At 49.1% G+C, this 18,750-nt stretch overlaps 2 protein-coding genes across 3 annotated transcripts in view; one reads left to right on the top strand and one right to left on the bottom strand.

Annotated features, from left to right (window-relative positions):
• Positions 1-18,750, bottom strand: part of LOC135913115 (aldehyde dehydrogenase 1A1-like) — a 32,563-nt gene that overhangs the window by 2,103 nt on the left and 11,710 nt on the right. The window contains exons 3-9 of the mRNA XM_065445793.2: positions 9,014-9,154; positions 8,232-8,358; positions 3,788-3,849; positions 2,893-3,135; positions 2,143-2,245; positions 1,437-1,627; positions 159-481 (exon numbers count right to left, since the gene is read on the bottom strand). Coding sequence (XP_065301865.1) covers positions 159-481; positions 1,437-1,627; positions 2,143-2,245; positions 2,893-3,135; positions 3,788-3,849; positions 8,232-8,358; positions 9,014-9,154 — 1,190 coding nt within the window. The remainder of the gene's footprint in view (positions 1-158; positions 482-1,436; positions 1,628-2,142; positions 2,246-2,892; positions 3,136-3,787; positions 3,850-8,231; positions 8,359-9,013; positions 9,155-18,750) is intronic.
• LOC135913114 (lysosomal alpha-glucosidase-like) overlaps positions 18,029-18,750 on the top strand; it is a 154,308-nt gene continuing 153,586 nt past the window's right edge. Inside the window, exon 1 of one of the 2 annotated variants that reach the window (XM_065445789.2) lies at positions 18,029-18,229. In XM_065445789.2, the coding sequence (XP_065301861.1) occupies positions 18,171-18,229 (59 nt within the window). In that variant the 5' untranslated portion in view covers positions 18,029-18,170. The remainder of the gene's footprint in view (positions 18,230-18,750) is intronic. The other variant, XM_065445790.2, reaches the window with a different exon arrangement.

The following is an 18,750-nucleotide window of genomic DNA, read 5'->3' as shown; positions in this document are numbered from 1 at the left end:
TTATGAAACTGATATGGTCAAACAACAGTAGGGCTTTTCTTGATGGTCACTCGATTCGGCGAATTTACGCTTACCTAGCCAATACTGCTATCACTGCGTCAAACATTCACTGTGGTTGATCTCCACAACATGGGTGGAGAGAGCATCACAGCACTCACCAGACGGTGCCGGCTTGCACGCCGTCAGAGAACGTGATGGCCGTGTTCAGATCCTTGGTGACGACACCCGCGGCGAGGCCGTAGGTGGTGTCATTTGCACGCCGCAGCACCTCGTCCATGGTCTTGAACTTGAGGATCTGCTGGACGGGACCGAAGATCTCCTCCTTGGCGATCCGCATGTTGTCCGTGACGTTGGTGAACACGGTGGGCTCGACGAAGTAGCCCTCGCTGCCGATCCGCTTTCCGCCGATCTCGACCTTGGCGCCTTCCTTCTTGCCGGACTCGATCAGGCCCAGAATCTTCTGGAACTGCTCGTCGTCGATCTGCGAACCGAGGACGACAGGAATGAGGGCTGTCATGTGGGCTCGTAAGGCCGACACGATTACTTGCATATTTCGTACAGCAACTCTTGAAATGCATGCTTGGAGGGCACTGAACAGTGTTGCTTTCATTTGGTGTAGCAGGGGCAGCCTCGTGAATAGGAGAAGCATAAATTGTTGCAGAATACAGCTGGGTTTAAGCTGGTATTTCTAAGCGTAGCGTAGCACTGACTTCCGAGTGCGGCTTAAGACGGTGCTAGTTGGACGACTGGCAAACTGGTGCCTACAGGGTTAATTTGGGAGATTGGGGTTTAACGTCAAATAGCCGTGCATAGGCACGCCGTATTGAGGTGTGAGACCACCTGTGGTTCTCTAATGTACACCCAAAGCTCGAAATACGAGCACTCCTGCATTCCGCCCCCATTGGAATGTGGCTGCCATGGTCGAGACTATCCTGGGACTTTGCACTCTATAGAAACTGAAAAAAAAAACGCTAAAGTCATTCGAGCCAGCAGTTCGATTGGAGCCTATAGCGTCAGCCGATAGCAAAAGGTAATGTGCGTACTGGTAGCTATGTTTTGAGTAGCCACAGCCGGTGCAACGGTGTGCGTGTGCTAAGAGCCAGATGCGAAAGTCCCCGCAAATCTTGCGGGTAAAAAAAAAAAACAATCGACAGTCTGATTAGCACGAAACCACGATGTCTAGAAGAACATGCCCCTCATTCGCCGCGCTTTAAGCGGCCGTGTAGCGCAAACTGAGGTTGTTGGCTGAAACTTATTCGTTTTTTTTTTGTGGCTTTTAGATATACGCACGTGCCGATTACAAAAGACTAGGTGAAACTCAAATGCCATTTCCTAACCGGTATTTCGCATTGTAATGTAAAACACATTTCATTACAAGCACGCCACGTCTTCAAGAAGGGAAGAAGGTGCCGTGCAGTAGGCCCGCGTCGCCTCACCTGTGGTCCCTGCTCTGTGGCGTCGTCGAAGGGGTCGCCGACCTGAGTCCTGCGGTGGGCGGCCAGCTGAATGGCCTTGGCCACGAACTTGTCGTAGATGTCCTCGTGCACGAACAGCCGGCTGGCAGCCACGCAGCACTGTCCCATGTTGGCGAACAGACCAATGTGTGCGATCTGGGCAGCTTCGTCCACTGCGCCAGCAACGAAGGTTAGAGAAAAAATTGCCAATGGTTGTGTACGGGCGGAGTCTGCAGTAGCACATATTCAGAGTGACCCAAAAGAATGTTGACTTAGGATGGTTGGTACATGTTAAACTTGTCCATGCATGTCAGATGCATGTCCATGCTTTAAAATTTGCGTAAGCTTCATGATCTGTTTCCCTTCTTGTACGTTCTTCTACACTGATGTGTTAGAGCTGCCCCAGAAAAAGTGTGCCAACGGATCTAGAGAGAATTTTCAAAGGTTAGCACTGTAGTGAAGCCGCGAAGTGAATCTTATTAGATTAATAATGGCACTACTGAGAGGCTAACGCCAATCCTTCAAACATTTTTATTGTCAAATGCACTGGCACGAAAAGGACACGGCACCTAGAGGAACCGAGCCAAACGCGCATTTCGTTTCACTCTTGATTCGTTAGTGCGCCTGACGATACAGTATCTAGGCTAGCATTAACACCTTTCTGAGCGTTCAGGTAATTCGCACTTACGGTCAGCGTCGGGGAAAATGACCAACGGGCTTTTGCCGCCGAGCTCCAGGTTGACCCTCTTGGTGTTGGACCTACCGGCAGCCTCCTGGATAAGCTTGCCCACCTGCGCAGAGCGGAGAGAACGTGTTTGAGACCACCAAGAGGATTGTCCACTGAAATACACAGTCGTTGCTAAATGAACACGCATAGAAAGAAAGATAGGAACGTTAACATGACCACTTGGTTGGCGCCGACGTTTCCTAACCGTTTATGAACCGAAATACCGTGCCATAATTGAGAGAGTACGTCAACGACCTCAAGCGCTCCACACTATCAGCATCGTTACTGACATTTTATGACACATGTCATTGTTCTTTATTGTGAGCATTCTAAAATAAACTGGTACAAACTGCGCGATAGGACGAACAAAGTATAACGGAATAGACGAGCCTAGTTATTGTTCTGAAATGCCCCTATGAGTATTAGTATTCTTTAATAGTATTTTATATTATCCGGTTTTTCTATATAACTTATTGGTATTCTAGTCTATGTCTATACTAAAGTGTTCCATAATAATACTCTAATGTGTCCGCTTAAGTTGTAGTAACAATTCCAAGTTACGTTGTCCTTATGTGGTACGCTCAACCATTGTAATTTCACTTTCATTTCTTCATTGGGCGTGTATCCTTGCGGTCCCCCTGTAAAGCCCTTCCGATCTCGCCTCCGCGTGCGGAAGAAGAGGCAGGCGTGCAGCAGCACGGCGCTCATCACCTCGGTGGATCCGGTGAAGGAGACCTTGTTGATCTCGGGGTGCTCGGCGATGGCGGCGCCGGCGGTGGGTCCGTAGCCGGGCACCACGTTGACCACGCCCTTGGGGATGCCGGCCTCCTTGCACAGCTGGGCCACGTACAGCGCCGTCAGCGGGGTCTGCTCGGCGGGCTTGACGATGCACACGCAGCCGGCGGCCAGCGCGGGGGCAAGCTTCATCGCGATCAGCACCACCGGGAAGTTCCACTGCACAGGGGGGTGGGAGGACGCAAGCATACCGGTATTTGACTGAAAGTCAAGCGGCTAATTCATGTACAAGCTTATTTATTTTCAACAGAATCTTATATGTAGTCGGTTACATAAAATTAAGTTCTGCGGACTTAATTAGTCCCGAAGCTGCATGCACAGTGGTCTATGGAGGACGTCGTGAAGTAGGGCTGCTTCGGATTGGTTCTGGTCAACCGTGGTTCAGTAATCTGCACCCAAAGCACTGTGCGGGAGCGTTTGTTACATTTCACCTCCCATCGGAATGTGGCCGTGAGGCATGGATCAACGAACCCACGACCAAGCGCCCAGTAGCACAGCGCCATTGTCACTGAGCTACAGCGGTGCGTTTGGTAAAAATAGATGCTAACATGATTTATACTCTTTAGATTAATGTTGCTAGTTCCGAAGGTGACACGAAACAATTGATTCACCTAGAATGCAGACAAAACGGTGCAAACACCGGCCAGTTTATCAGCGCGCTTTTGCACTGATAACTTGCACGTCGCGTATCGACAATTGCAAGTCACCGCCTGTCACCAGCACCAATCTTAAGGTGTGCTATATACAATTCAAAACGTGCACGCGCACTTTGTGTGGTGGTGGTCAACGACTGTCGAGGCTGCATACTCACGGGAAGAATTTGGCCGCAGATGCCGACCGGCTCGCAGCGGGTGTAGGTGAAGTAGCTGCCATCTGAAAGAAGAAAAAAAAAAAGAAGTTGGAAGGTGATTAAACATACAGTTGATCTATATCAAAGACCATGTTTTCCCGAGCGATTCGGGGGAGAGAACGGGGTCGAGTCACTGCGCATGGCACTGTATCGCACCACCCCTCGCGTGAGGGGGGTAGGAGGTGCGTCGGACTACGTTTTTTTCTTTACCTGCACTACCTTCGGGATGGGCCCATATATTTAGACTCTGCACTGTAACCGTTCTGAACGGGCTCACGAAGAAGTCTAAGAACGCAAGCAATCGATGCAGAAAAGTAGGGGTAGCTAACTAAGGAAGACATTGTCTAAATAAGAAAAAGAAAATATAGGTTGCTTAGCGACAGCTGATGCTACACGTGTAGCCAAAGACAGCGCTCGAGCTTGCGGCTGTCATGCGTAGATCGGTGTTACTCGTCAAAAATGGTGAATAAGAAGCACCGAACTTGCCATGCCTGAGTGGACAGACTGCGCTCGTGAGCACTCCCAAGTGGTTTCGATCAAGTATAGCGGCTGCCTAATTTTGCAGCAAGAAATTCATACAAGAGAAAAAACGAAAAAAAGAACGAACACTAAAATGTTTACTGAAGGATAGGCCTCTTGGAAAGACGGAAGCTTCTTTATTTTTTGTCTTAGTATGGACACGTGTGCCCTGTGACGCTCAAAGAGTCTCACAAAGGAGTTTTGAAAATTATACAATGTGGGCTTCTACGTGCAAAAGCTACGATACCATTATGAGGCACGCTGTTATAGAAAAACTCCGGATTAATTTTGACCATTTGGGTTTCTCTGACGTGCACCCAATGCACGGTGCACGGGCGTTTTTTTCGCATCTGGCCCCCCACCGGCCACTACAGCGAGGATTCGATGCCGCGGCCTCGTGCTTTGCAACTCAACGCCAAAGTCACCAAGCAACCACGCCCCGTATAAAGAGTTTTAGACGGGTGCGCTTAGTATTTGCTGAAGAAAGCGATCTAGCACGATAGCAGCGGATGGAAAACGACGACACAAAGAAATAAATGGGAGAAGCACTGTCCTGGGGTCCGTAAAGTTGGAGCAATGCTTGACACATATAGGAAGAACAACAAAAGAATAAAAAGCAACACAGTGATACGTGTTGCGTCCAATAAGACAGCCCTTGTCCCACCTTTATAATTTTGCGTCTTCGTTTTCCGTGCGCTGCTATCATGAATTTCCAACTCTCCCGATTTTTGATTACGGCTCTTTCAGTGAAGTCACCGCTAAGGGTGCTTTTTTTTAATAGTAAACAGAAACTTTAAGTGTCACCCGAGGTACGTAGCCCAATTCTACTTCTTGAGCTAGATTACTCATAGAGGCGTACATTATATTCTCGAGAAATAAAAAAAAATATTTCGCTAATTATACTTCGCTAGCTAATTCACGTTTAATTTAATTCATTTGCGGCATATATTGTAAGTTGCGAAGTGTTGCAGGTGAATTCAAAGGTCATAACCACTTGGAAGGAATTCTGAGGATGACAATAGTTTCGAGCTATGCGTAGCCAAAGTTAGCGGTAAAATGCGTCGGTGTTCCAGGAAATTTTGAGTTCCGAGGCATGAAAAGGCGCTTTGTCAACAAAAGTTAAGTGAAACAACAGCGCATTTTAAAACCAAGTTTAAAGGGGTTGGGACACCAAATTTTGAGTCTATAAAAAGCATGTTGTAGGCTGCTTCGGTATGCAAGGACACCCCGAACGAGGTATCGGACGCTACAAACATTTCAAAATAATTTTAATTCAGCTCCAAAAAGTCATTAAAAACTCCTTCTCGTAGTCGAGACCCATCGCTATCGCGGCAGCTACTACGTCACAGAGGAGGAACGAAAATATTGAAGTCATAGCACACCAGCACAAAAACGTGACGTATGATGAGTAGCGATGAAATGCCGATTACGGAGCCTGCTGAGCCGAACGACCGAGCATAGCCTCCATGCACTATGACCGAGCTACAGGCATATAGAAATCCTTTCTTAATGCAAAGAAGGGGTAAGGCGTGCAGACACGGACACAGGAGGAGAGAAGTGGACAACACGAACGCCGCACGGCGGCCCGCGAATGGCAAACTGCGTGCGGCGAGTTGCCGTGCCGACGGGCCTTCGCACGTTTGAGTGTAAAACAGTAGCCGGCCGACTCCGAAAGGGACCAGGATATGCGGCGTTCGTGTTGTCCGCTTCTCTCCTCGCATAGGCGCATAGTTCGGCAGCTCGGAGTGGTCTGTCCTTCGCTTGGCCTTTCTCAATGTGAAGGCCCGTCCACGTTACCGGCACGGAAACCCGCCGCACGCCGTTTGCCATTCGGGGGCCCCCGTGCGACGGCGGTTTTGCTTGCGAACGGCGAGATTTCCTAGCCGTAGAGAGCACGGGCCCGGGACCCATATGTGCGGCAGCCGTACGGCGAAGCGGCCAATCAGCGTCCGAGGAGTGGTCACTCTGTGCACCGACGGCAGCTTCACCGCCTCTGATCGTTCGGCGCCGCCGATATCGTGGCTAGGCCTTTTCCGGTTCACTTCGAAGCTAAAGCTAACGGCGCTTCGGAATGAATCACCGACTCTCACAAGCCGCAATATTTTCTTACCGTTGTTGTCGCTCTTCGCAATAATTATAATAATCGCGACATGCACTTCGAATCGCCAGTTGACCTCTGCTGGCAGAGCACGCGTATGCGCGAGCAGACGACGCAGCATAGTTTTACGTCACTATTTTTTGTGGCCCACGTGACCAAGCCATGTTGCGTTTCCTCCTCTGTGACGTCATAGCATCCCCCGGAGCCCAGAAACCGAAATCACTCGGTATAATAATGCTATTATTAAATTATTTATCGGATATATATGAATCCCGCTGTGTGTATCGTGCTCCGTGAAGCATGACGCAACGTTTGAATCAACAAACGCATGAACGAAAATTTTGATGCCTCCACCCCTTTAACTGAGCTTATCTCAAAGCTGGTAATATTTTCAAAATTCGTTTAAATTTGATGTGCGTAGTGATATCATTGGCTTCATTTCGCGTAATGAAATGTGAGCTAATGTAATTAGTTGTAAAGTTCATTATTGACGCTTGGTTGATTAGTCAGTTATCCGACTTAATTTCCAGTGTAAGGAATGTCCATCTCGTCGGGTAATCATGGCCAGCTCAACAAATAGGTTCGTGAAATGCATGTCACTGCATGGCGATTTACAAAAATTCTGTTACCGGTAAAATAAAATACCCTCATAATCGTCATCTATCGTCGATAAGCAATGTATCCAACAATCGCAGCACTCGATCTGGTTTATATCTCACGGTCATTCTGATAGCGTTGTCGCAAAATGGCCGGAGTTTCTTGAGCAAAAAGGGTGGCATAAAGTGCACACTTGCTTTCGCGATAACGTGGCCGAATTGCAATTGCAGATGTACATTTTTCTATGCGTTTTAATCCCTTACGTGCAGTGGTAAACGTGCAAGTTTTCCCATTTCGCCGACATAAAGGAAATGTGTTGGCACATCCAGCTCGCCAGAGGGAGCCAAAGTAGCGGAATGATGCATAATGCGGGAATAGCGTGCATATAAACTAGCGGAGTGATTTATAGTGAGGAAATAGCGTGCATCGTTTAAACGCCAAATAAGCGCAACGGCAGGAGTGAAAGTCCTGCTTGCATTCTCAATACGCGTGACCGCGAAGGCAAAACACGGAAGGCGCTGCCACGCGCGGACGTAATTAGGCGTAACTGTATTAATCGGTGCACATATATGTAGATTCGCACTCTGCGTGGTCGTGAAATTAGGTTCATACCAATAATGTGGACGAATTGGTGTTCTGGAAAAAAAAATTATTATGAAGCAAAATGGAAAACGCCAGTGTATATGTACTATGGATTCGACAGACAAACCACTCGTTTCATTCCGAGTACATTAAAAGCTATGCAGTGTCTTACAGCACAGCGCCGTCAGCTTGCGTTGATTATCATAAAAGACGTACGTTATGTGCAAGAAAAAAAGAAAGAGCTGTAGAGATAGAAATAGAATAAAAGTGTTAGAAAATGAACTGAGATGTAGTACTTCCAGTACGACTACTTTGCCTCATATACTTTTGAATGTGCAGTGTCTACGAACAGTCTATACGAGCGAATATAATTATGCAGCCCTTACATTTCCACTGGCCTGTAATTATTACGTTCGAAACTTCGCGTTGTGTGGTTTGCTGAAAGTGCAGGAAACAGTAGACAAACAAGAGTCGAAAGGTAGGCAGAAAACTTCTGGTTTTATATTATACGTATTTATAAGAGTGTTTGACAGAGCCCATTCTGTATACTTTGCTAAAGATCATGTAGGATAATTTTCTGGGGCTATACTCAACGCTAAGGACACCCACCGGCTGGAATGGTCTTGCCGTGCACCTTGTCGGCGTAGCCGGCATAATAGCGCAGGTGCTTGACGGACGTGTCAATGTCCTCCTGGGCGTACTTGTACGGCTTGCCGTTGTTCAGCGTCTCCAGGCTCTGAGAGAACAGGCGCGCAAGTTGCAGAGTTTAGAGACGTTGCTGTAGAGACTCGCCAGAATGAGCGTACACACTGATCACGACTATAAAAACAAAGAGAGACTGAGAATGAGGCTTTCGCAGTTTTATGTATTCGTGTATTATTTGACCTTTTTCATTTGTTTGCTCATTTGTGAGTATCTTTGTCTGCCTCGGTTCATCATTTCTGTATTCGCGGTTCGAGTGCCTCAACGCTTCCTTACATTTCTAATTTATACTTATAATGCGTCGTTTCCTTCGTGATTGGTCTTTTCCCCCTCTCCTCCCCCTTTTTTTTTTTGCTGGAAACGTGTACGCACAGTTTAACCAAGTGTCTTGGCGTGGTCTCTACGTCGCTCATAGACTCGAGCACGTTGACGCTAGACGAGCGTCATGCTCTGTACGTGTGCGTTCATTTCCGCATTTCCTCCTGGCATTTCCATTCATTCATTAGGCGATAGAATGTTGCGAACAAGACGAAAGTTGCATCCCCGCTCCCCATTTCCAAGAAACATCAAATAAGTTGATCTACGAAGCCACCGAGTGAGTACGGTGAGCCAGATTACACACACACACACACACACACACACACGTGTGTGTGTGTGTGTGTGTGTACAGACAAGGGTGATCCACTCACAGCGATGTAGTCCCTGTCGCGCTCGAGCAGGTCGGCAAGCTTGAGCAGGTAGAGAGCCCGCTGCGAGGCGTCGATGGTGCGCCATTCGGACTTGAGGTCGAAGGCAGCCTTGGCCGCGGCCACAGCCTTGTCGATGTCGGCCTGTCACGAAGAAGAGGAAAAAGTGTCCGACGATTATGCAGCTGGCTAATGCGAAATTTGAACGCAGCTCGATACGTGTTTTCATTTCGCGATCTATTGAGGCAAATAATTTGAGACCGAAATCACTGCGCCGACTGGGTGTCGGCCAGTGCCGTCAGCGCCTTGGCAGAGGAAGGGGCAGTATGGTAACGCTGGCATGGTGAGCGGCATCGAAGCCAGCCGTTGAACACGACGACGACGAAGAACGTACGAGCAGTGGCAAGAGCGCGAGGGGCAGTACGGGAACGCTGCCATGATGAGCGGAGTTCTTGTAATGCGCGCGAGCTATTCCGCAAGACAGCAGCAGCACCCAGCCAGCAGCCACGGTCGGCAATGTTCGGGAGGATTCGCAGACTAAAGTATTGCTTTTTGAAAAAATGAGTTGACCTGTACATATGCCGAAATGGTTTGGTGAATCTGTGCAGGTGCTTTGAACACTGGTCAAAAGCTAAGGTCATCTGAAAAGTTTTTGCTTCATTCCGCCAAGTAAACGCACTCGTGCGAACTCAGATTCGTACACACGGTTAGGTGCACCCGCAAGAACGGGCTGCAGAACTCTAAGTTTAGTACAGCTACGCCATTGATAAACATACCGCATAGAATTATTTGTTGACAGGGAAACTCACCACAGGATTGACGTAATGCCCCTCGAGCAAATATTGTGTTGCTCGCATTGACTCATAAAAAGCATCTGCTAAAGAACAGCATCCGTAAGGCACTTCCATACTGCTAGTGCGATTCTTCCGAGTTAAAATGAACTACCGTGCTCGGACCATCGCATCAACAGAGGAAGTTGCGATAAGTGTTGGGCCACAACTGCAGGTCCCAACCCACATGCCACGTCCGGAAGAAGGGTCCCCGGCCTGTCCGGGCAATGATGCCATCAGGAGTGTCATCCCCCCAGTTTCTACCACGGAGCTACATGGCCTGCCGTCACTAGTTCAGTCTTCGTGCGTGGAGCAGCGGGCAGACGTGCACTACGGAATGAACGCGGAGCACAAAACGTGTTTGTGTACAGTTCGCAGAATTTTGTTCCAAATGACAGAAGCGTAAGTGTCGCAGATATAGCTCAACCGTCAGCTAGCTCAAGCAAAAACATCAAGTGTCGCTTTTTGCTGCTTTATTGCTCTCCAGGCTTCTGGATCCCAGGTGAACATGGCGTATATGTCACATCGTCTACATCTGCAACTTTTTTTTAGAATGTTACACTTAGCAGATCAGAAATGTAATCTCGTAAAAATCGACAACGTGAAGGTGTTAGAATTCTTTTTGTATAGTACCGAGTGCAAAACGTTGTAGACGGAATTGAGCTACTAATGGGTTGAAACGGTGAAGAGAAATACGCAACAAATAACAATTCTACAAGCGGTAAGAAAAGAAAAATCGTACAAGAAGAGTCAACAAAGCCAGACGAAAAAGAAAACTTTTCGAAAGTTAGTGTGAGGGCGAAAAGAATGTCAAATAAAAGAAGAGGGGATAGGAAAGATACATGTTGCAGAAAATGAAAACATGTTACATAAAGGTAACAAAAGCTAGTTAGGAAAAGAAAGACCAAATTCACCGAACTTGCAACGTCATTAATGAAGGGCATCATTGTTTCGAACTGTAACGCCTAATTGAATACCGGTTAAATGTTAAATTGTGGGCATACCTTGCTTGAAAATCCATTCTTGTGACGTCACTCTAGCTCTGTCCTATCGGAACCTCGCCCCCTGATTGTAGAGCAAGACGGCAGCAGCGCACTCGGAGGCCGCGTATGTGGTGCTCGATGTCGCGAAGGTTATACCTTCGAGTACGCAAGAACTCCGAGTGCAGTTTGGTTGTGCTCTATAGCCCTTAGCGAAGGTGAAGCAGGCGCTAAGCACTCCCCATACGTGGACCGATACCGAAGATGGTGCAATACCGGGCAGACCCGCAGCGGAGGTGAAGCAGGCGTTAAGCACGTCCCATGTGGGCCGATCCAGAAGATAGTGTAATGCCGGACAGACCCGCGGCGGAGGTGCAGTTCGCCATAATGGGGCCCACATACACATCTTCACTGGTCATCCTTCTTCACAGAGTGGAAGGGCACTGAGTTTTTGCAAAGATTAACTAGCCTATACATCTGAAACTTTCTGTGATGGTCGCCTGCAACATTACATCTACGCTTGCCGAATATAAAATTGCTGTCATTGTTCATTCTTTCAGTTTCGCAGGAACAATTTGTAAGCGTCTCACGTGACGCTAAACAGGCAGAAAACGACGGCCAAGCAACTATCATTTAGACCCCAGTCGACCCAGGCACATTAAAAATTGGCTGCATATCACTCCTAGGGTATCGACCCTTTATTACCTCTGAACATAAGCTCGGAGAATACTGTAATTTTTTTCAGGACACCGTGAAAGAAGGCACATAACGTTTTATATCTCCTCTAGTCTTACTGGCAGCTTCGACTGTTCGACGAGTTGAGCGCGTCCGTAGCACGTGTCCGTGCGTGTGTGTGTGCGCGTGCGCGTCACCAACAATGTTGCCGGCTTGCACAGTACGTATATCCAGGGCATAGCATGGAAAACTCCTGCAGTAGAATGCATGAATGCCGCAATGAGCACGACACAGGTGGAGGAGTAAACTATAAACCACGGTACATGCACATAGGAAAGAAAAGAAAGAAAATGTAGGCATTGTAGGGCCATGTGTGCAGGAAGAACGCTTAGACTGATCCAGTGCTTTCGTGATATGAGCCGACTAACGCTGTGACGGGTCTGGCCGTAAATGACGGGCAAAAGTAAAAAAAACAACAACAAAAACAAAATGGCGGTCTGGAAGCCAGACGTTGCCGCCTCTTTCCGCGCGCCGTAAATAGCTTGTCCTTGACGGCTAACAGCCGCAGCGACAGCAGTGACGGCGTAAGCGGGAGGTCAGACTGAGACGATTCGACAATTGAGAAGAACCGAGCAGGGAGGTCGAGAAGGCAATAACAACGAAGGGAGGCGACAACGAGACGCGGTGGCAAGGCGCGAAGCGAGCGGCGATGCTACAAGCTCTTTGGCCGCGACAGGAAAATTGTTCCATGTGTCAAGTCGGGCACTGTGAAAAGGAAGAGTTCGTCGTCTTCGTCGTCGGGGCAATGACATACCGGACAAATTATTATAAACAAAGTGTGCTAAAAAAGGCAGCATTGTCTTTTATATCATTCTGAAAACCGAAGGCAATCACTGTTCCAGTCACCACCGCTTATTATCGACTAGGACGCTGCGAACGTGGCCACCGTTGGCCCACGTGTAAATGTATTGTAAATAGACTTGTGCATCGGCTACACGTAACAAAATGTTTAAGGCTTCGTTATTATATGGGAAATCGGGCATCTTTTTTTTTCTTTTGTTGCAATAACATATGTCTGAAAGTACTTGCAATATCGTACTTCTCACGCGCCGAGTACGCAGTGATGGGTACCTGCGTTAGGCTGCGTAATGCATAGGGCAGTGGGAACCACTGCCCTATGAATTCAATGGAAACGTCATGTGTTAAAAAACAGAAAAGAAAGGCACCGCCCAGGTGCTTTTGATCGGCTCAGACGACACAACCATGAAAATCAAACTAGTGCCCATTTCACTAAAAGCTGCTGGCAAGAATATGAGTCAACAGTTTCCACAAAGATCCGCATGCATCTCAAATACCATCCGGATTGAATATGTTGCGCAATCGCTTGGAAGGTGATTAAAAAAAAAAGGTTAAAGACAATGTGCAATATAATGACGAAGGGATTCGTCCGACGGGGATGTAGTTATAGGTCGCCAGGACGGTTGCTATAGACGAACGTCTTCTTCTTGGGACCCTGGCACGGGTGCAACCGATTCTGTGTATAATCGACGGTTGCTAAGAGAAGCCGCCATGCAGCAGACCGGCCCTGCTGCCTCTTGAAGCGCCGACAGTCGACGAGGCCCGGATAAGAGATAAATTGTGCGTGCGCGACGACGGAGGAGGACAGGATAGTCTGCGTATGCAAAAGAGGACGGCGGTTCTCGGCTTGCCGCCAGTTTTAGATCTTGTTTGGGTGTCGCGTTTGGCGCTCCTCTGCCGTTGTGGTGGTTGTCGGAAACGGTACCCTTGCAGCCGGAGGTTTCAAAAATGACACGTGCTTGTGTCTTCAGAATGCGTGTGGTCTCGAAACAAAATTACGTATATAGAAGTAGCGCCGAGCTTGACGCTAGTACTAGTCCCTAAAATGTTTGAACTGCGCGAGAGCAACGGCAGAAATTGTTACATGCTGTTTTTTTTTCTGGCTTGACCTGTCGAGTGAACATACCCAGATCGCCTAAGTGCCTCGGATGCGTCACGCCGCCTGTTCGCGGAAATAGAACCTGAGCAGCCTGCGCGGCGTTCGATAGGCAGCCCACTTTGACGCAAATCATCTCCGGGCTTTGAAATGGCTAGAAAAATCTCATTTTAGGCCTACTGATCACGCGAAAAGAAACTGGTCACTCGATTTGCGCCACCGTGAGAACATGATTGAAGCCACTATGTTTGGATGGATTTCAAGGCAAGCTCCAATCGCGCAATCATAAATTACAAAAAAAGGAAAAAGAAAGCTTCATTCGTGCCAACTTGCACCACTGCAATTCATTAATGGGTCTTTGCCCGAAGATATACGCCCGACGGAAACGTCGACGTTTGTTTAACTGGGCTCGATGTTCTCCAAGGTGGAGTCGTAGAACAACAAAATTGACAGCTGAAGCAGGGTAAACGCCACGCAACTCTTGCGCAGACCATCCCGCGCAAGTATTCCTGACAGGCAAACCTGTCGTCACGCGCGCCTACAAAGGCATCGCGGAAGAGGGCGTGCAGCCATTGCAGGTTATCTGTAAGGCACCGCGGCGCCGGTAGACGAAGACTGATACGCGGCTGCGGATTCCCGGTAAACAACGTCCCCACCGAGGTTATTCATCTCCACAGGAAAGACACTCCTCCGTGCACGGGTGTACACGCGAGATTATGCGGATGATTTCGGGCGCTCTCTACGAATCGGAGCCGCGTCTCCTCACAGTCGTTCTATTGTAGGCGTTTGGAGAAGTGCTCGAGCACTTCATGGCGCACGTGACACGAAGGCACGTTGGCAATCTCTCGAGTAGCGAGCTTTCTCTGCTATGCGATAATAAAACGGGGGACCGCTAATTGATAGGGCGTCACGCACACGTCTTCGAACAATGGCGGCAGAGCACCCGTGCCCGCTGGAATGTCGACAGCACAGTAAGAAATCGAGGTGGCGTGATCTCTTCTCCAACCATTCCTTTGTACAATGAACGTAATGAGAGATAGCGAAAGACGCCGCCAACTAGACTCACCGATGCCCTCGGCAGTAGATCCGTGCGTAAGCTGATAAGAACACATTGTGCGGGAGCACTTGTGCCGACATGCGCGGAACACTGACATCACCTTAGCCGCCAATCAAACTCCAGGACTTCTGACACGCTACCAACGTCACGTCAGCGAACATGCTTAGAACATTCGGAAGACCAAATTTTCAATAAGCATCCCCCACTTCAAGCGCACATGAAAGCCCAGGATGCGAAGCATACTAGCCTTTATTTTAACGCGACAGCGTGAAGGAGCTCGTGTCGCAGAAGAGCCGGTGTCGTCGGCGTCGGCTCAGGCGTGCGGCGCTTGCTCAGGCGCAAATTTCGTTGTCGCGCCGAACGCTGCGTTGCTCGACGCTCACCACGTCCGATGCGGGGCGCGTAGTCGCTGCGCCGAAGCAAAGCCACCTAGAAACAGTCTCTGTAGCACGCCGCAACCTTCGCTTCTCATTCCAGCGAGCAGCTCTGTCTCCAGAAGGCATCTCACCTCGTGAGTGTCTAGCAGAGGCAAGCGCAGCTGCTTATATACCGCCGCGACGCCGCGAGCGACGGCGCGAGTTGGAGCCCCGTTTCTCCTCTGTCGTGACGTCACGGTGTCACGTGGTATTGAAGGCGACACCGCCGCGCCTGAGGAGCTGGGTTGAGCCCTCGTAATATGCTTCGCATAAAAACTCCCACACCGACGGCCCAGGTGTAGTTTCCAACCGTGCCGCTACACTCAACATTTTGTTTTTGTAGTGTGGTAGGTTGCTCTCATTAAAGACGCAGACCCGTCTTTTTTTTTTTATCGCCGTTTCACTACCGTGCTTTGCGGTTCGTGAATTTCGTCCACAGCTCTCTCGACAGGCTGCTTGCAACTCGCCCCCAGCACGCACATGTCGTCACACCGGTCAGGAACCTTAACGGTCACGCGCACGCGCTCGCGCTATTGCCCATTCCTCGCGTTCTTTTCGGTCACAGCATTAGACCCGTAGTCACGAAATTACCGCAATCATCTGTCGGTGAACTCGATTAAGAAGTTTAACGGATGCCCTTTCTGACTAGTAGCACATATGTGACATTACTGTTCATCTCGTCGTAGCCTGGCTTCGAAATTATTTCCTCAAAAACACTAACATTAGCAGGCTTTCTGCAAACGATAATTTACTACTTCCTCGCGTTCGAACAAACTACGGAAAATTAACTGTTGTCTCCTCTGGGACATCACCTTGGAATTCTATAGCAGACGACATTAAATCATCATCATCGGTACATATGTTTATATACCTCCACAAGAAATATCTATTAGACAAGTTATATAAAGGATTGCACTAATTATTGAGTCGGATATTCTTGGCTCATTTATATTACCTGTTGCTTCCGCATAAGTGCGTAAATCGTGCAAAACGTATGCCTTTCTATTGCATTGTTCGAAGTAGTAAGAAAATGCTGGCCGTATTGCAAGCATTCGATGGCGAACTGTACGCTCCACTTTATCTATATAGATTGATGGCACTCAGTCCTTGTGGCCAATTTGGAGGCAAATACTACAATGTGTATATCCGGACGAGACTGCCTCGTAAATATTGGTCTCAGTCACGTTCGAAGAAATCAATTTTGGCAGCTCGGCAAATCGACTACAGCTAGCTCGGCGACTGCAAAGTCACGGCGTCGGTATGCATGCGTTGCGTATCTAAATGCCAAAAACGTCTGGTGCGCGCGAATAGAAAAACACCTTCACACGAAGCCATCTTTGGGTCACGACTCGCGGCAGCAGTTTCCTGCCAAACGAATTGAACGCTCCACGTCATCGCGCGAGAAGTACATCTCAGATACACAAGCGATAAATTGTGTCTAAGGACATTTAGCCTAACGATGTCATGCTTCGACTACGAATTGAACCGGCACTGAAAATTATCAATCATCAGACCCCCCTCAGACCAATTATCTCATCTGGGTGCCCGCGCACGCAGGCCATCCAGGCAATGAGATGGCCCATTCTATCGCTCGAGTAGCCGTCAACCGAGCCACGCCGTCCGATGACCTGGATAACGCCAGAGACCGATTGGTCGAATATCACGAGATCACCCTCCACTACCGCGAAATGCGGTTGAGATACCCTCCCCCAGATAAATCCTTAACAAAGTTCCAACAAAGTACCTGGCGCCAGCTTCAGGCACAAACTTTTCTTTCTCCAGCTTTTCTCGCCCTGGTTCATCCCCGCCTATATCAACAGGAATGTACGCTCTGCAGCGCACCTAGAGCTAACTTCCATCACATTATGTTCTTATGCCCTGAACTCCAGCCACCCTCTGAGTGGCAACTCACCGACGTCGAGGGATGGGAGACCGCGGTGTCTCCCATCCCTCGACCACAAATTCCCGGACACCCTACGCGCTCCTGAGCCCCCTCACAAGTAATGTTCTTAAAAGGCTCAAGCAATAAATGTTTACCACCACCACCACGAAGCGCGCACCTCAGCGAGCGGACCGCGAAAGGGGGTGGCGAGGTCTTTGATAAAACAATTAGCGGCCCTGTCTTGAAATATTACATCGAGTAACGACGTCACGCCAACTGAGAACTTTGACATTGTAAAAAAAGAATAAGTTGTATGAAGTGGCACAGCGGAAGGTTAGGTTAGTGTCAGTGGACCTAGAGCGGGCGTCGCAAAAGACGGACAGAAAAGCGGACATACACAATGCTGTCAAAACTGAAGAGCAAGTTTGCAGTCGTCTTCTACGCAGATCCCTATTGTTGACGCACTTGTAAAATATGTAGCTAATCCTTCTATTACCGCAGCATCCTAAATTGCTTCAGACGGAATGTGGAAGTGGCCCGGGAACAAGATCAACGCTGCGCAAAACCTTGCTAGCAAAAAAAAAAAAAGGAACAGTTTTGTAAAACTTGGCAGAAGACGACCTGTACCGTGCTGAACAAGCTGAACCACTGACTGCCAAGTCGTCGTGAACCACGGCAAGAAAGAGTAGGTTAGGGCCGATTTACGCTCGAGCCGCCCATCGACGCAAGCCGCACCGCACGCGTGCGGTCGCGCGGAAGATTGCACGTATCCAGCACTTGTGCACAAGTTTCGGTTTACAATGTGTAAGGTATACACTGTGCACACAGTGTAAATGGTAATTTGTTCACAAGTGCTGGATACGTGCAATTTTTCGCGCGACCGCAAGCGTGCGGTGCGGCTTGCGGCGATGGGCGGCTCGAGCGTAAATCGGCCCTTACTGGACTCGTGCAAGTTTTCCTGCGTTTCGCGCGAGCTTAGGTAATGCCGAACCTCGTTCCACGAAAGGCCTGTACAGGGAAGCTACACTCGCGTAAGCGACCGTCGTACACACGGTCCCGGAGTCCGCATCCGTACAGCCTCGAAGCCTAACAATACGCACGCGACACGCCTGAAAGTGGAGAACGCGTGGCGATGCACCGGTCGCTTCGCGAGAAGGGCGGCGTCGGTGGGAACGGATCCCCACCGGCGAAAGCACACAGGAAACGCATCGCGGGCCTATGACGCAGGACTCGACTGACCGACGGATCGGCGTGTCCTCGGCGGCCCCCGGCAGTATCGCGCCCCCGTAGACGATTCGCACCGAACATCGTTCACGGCTGTGTGCCGCGAGCATCAACGGCGTGGGCGACTAAATCGTGGGGAACCATGCGAGAGTCGCCAGGAACGGCCGTCGTCGCGGTGACGTCACCAGACGAGTCCACCAGGTTGGTAAGCGAACGGCTCCGCTTCAAGTGCTGTTTCACCGTTTCAGAAGGAGTAGGAAAGACGACGAAGCTCGCAGTATACTGTGTGTCGCTGCGTTTCCCGTGCGTCCTTGGTGTTTCCTATGTGCGGCTGCACCTACATCAATTAATTACTACCGAAACGGTTTAGCGCAGTCATTACTTTCTTTTTTTTTTGTAACCATGGCCAACTTTACTTTCAGTCGACGTACAAAGGTAAATGGTGAAGAGATTCGCGGAATTGTCACGCGTAGCGCTTATCGTTTGAGAAAGATGTCGGACGTTGAAGAGGTACTCCAGTACTGGCCAATCATTCTTCATCGTCAAATCGAGTGCCGTTAACCTCGTGTGCGCCTGGGTCCCTTAATGCCGTGGAGTCGTTGACGTTAACGTGTCTGGTGCGATCTGACTGACGAGAAGAAAGGGGGTGAACCGAGGGGCCGGACTTTTATTAATCGTATCATGAGAAGCCAACAAACAAAGACACCAAGGAGAACACCAAA

This window comes from Dermacentor albipictus, chromosome 2 (assembly GCF_038994185.2).
Source record: "Dermacentor albipictus isolate Rhodes 1998 colony chromosome 2, USDA_Dalb.pri_finalv2, whole genome shotgun sequence".
NCBI classification, from domain to species: domain Eukaryota; kingdom Metazoa; phylum Arthropoda; class Arachnida; order Ixodida; family Ixodidae; genus Dermacentor; species Dermacentor albipictus.
Note: the sequence above shows the minus strand (reverse complement) of the source record. Positions and strands in the feature narration are given on the sequence as shown.